General features: G+C 64.6%; 1 protein-coding gene across 1 annotated transcript; it reads right to left on the reverse strand.

The window, feature by feature from the left end:
- Positions 1 to 672, reverse strand: LOC115740801 (late embryogenesis abundant protein At1g64065-like). The gene has a single exon (XM_030674394.1). It carries the CDS (start codon positions 670 to 672, stop codon positions 1 to 3), a length of 672 nt encoding a protein of 223 aa, XP_030530254.1.

Consider the following 672-nt stretch of genomic DNA (forward strand, 5'->3'; position numbering starts at 1 on the left):
TCAGTTACACCGCAAATCCCGGACCATCCGGCCGCGCAAATCAAGGCTCATGGTGCAGTTCATCTCTGCCGTGCGCCACCTCTTGATCCACCCCACGACCGTCACTCTCCCTCTCATCTTCGCGTAGCTCGTGAGCTTCACCATCCCAGAACCGACGTCGCTGGTCAGGTTCTTTCTTCCATCCGCCGCCAGCTCGCTCGACCTCACCTCCATCTTCACCGTCACCTTCTCCCTCTCCCTCGCCCTCGCTCTCCCTCCACTGATCTTCCCTCCGCCCAACGCCGTCCCTCCGTAGATCACGCTCACCGCCGTGCCGTTCAAGAACTCGAACCTCCCGAAGTTCGTGTTCCTGAGGACGGCCTCGCCGACCAGCGTGGCGTTCAAGGAAGCCGACGAGGAGGCCGTCGTCGCGGTGGTGGAGTAGCTGAGGGTCCTGACGTCGACGTGGCGGAGCCTGAGCTCGGGGGTCTTGACACGGAGGACGGTGAGGGCAAAACCTAGGGAGGCGGCGCAGAGGATGACGATCAGGGCGAGGGCGTAGACGAAGCACTTGCTGCTGCGCCGCTGGTTGCGGCGAGGCGGGGGCTTGGCGAAGGACGCAAGCTCCACGTCGTCACTCCGGAGGTGGGTTCCGGCGGGCGCGATCGGGCGGGTCGGGTCTTCTCCAGCCAT

This window comes from Rhodamnia argentea, chromosome 9, assembly GCF_020921035.1.
Source record: "Rhodamnia argentea isolate NSW1041297 chromosome 9, ASM2092103v1, whole genome shotgun sequence".
In the NCBI taxonomy this organism is placed as follows: Eukaryota; Viridiplantae; Streptophyta; class Magnoliopsida; order Myrtales; family Myrtaceae; genus Rhodamnia; species Rhodamnia argentea.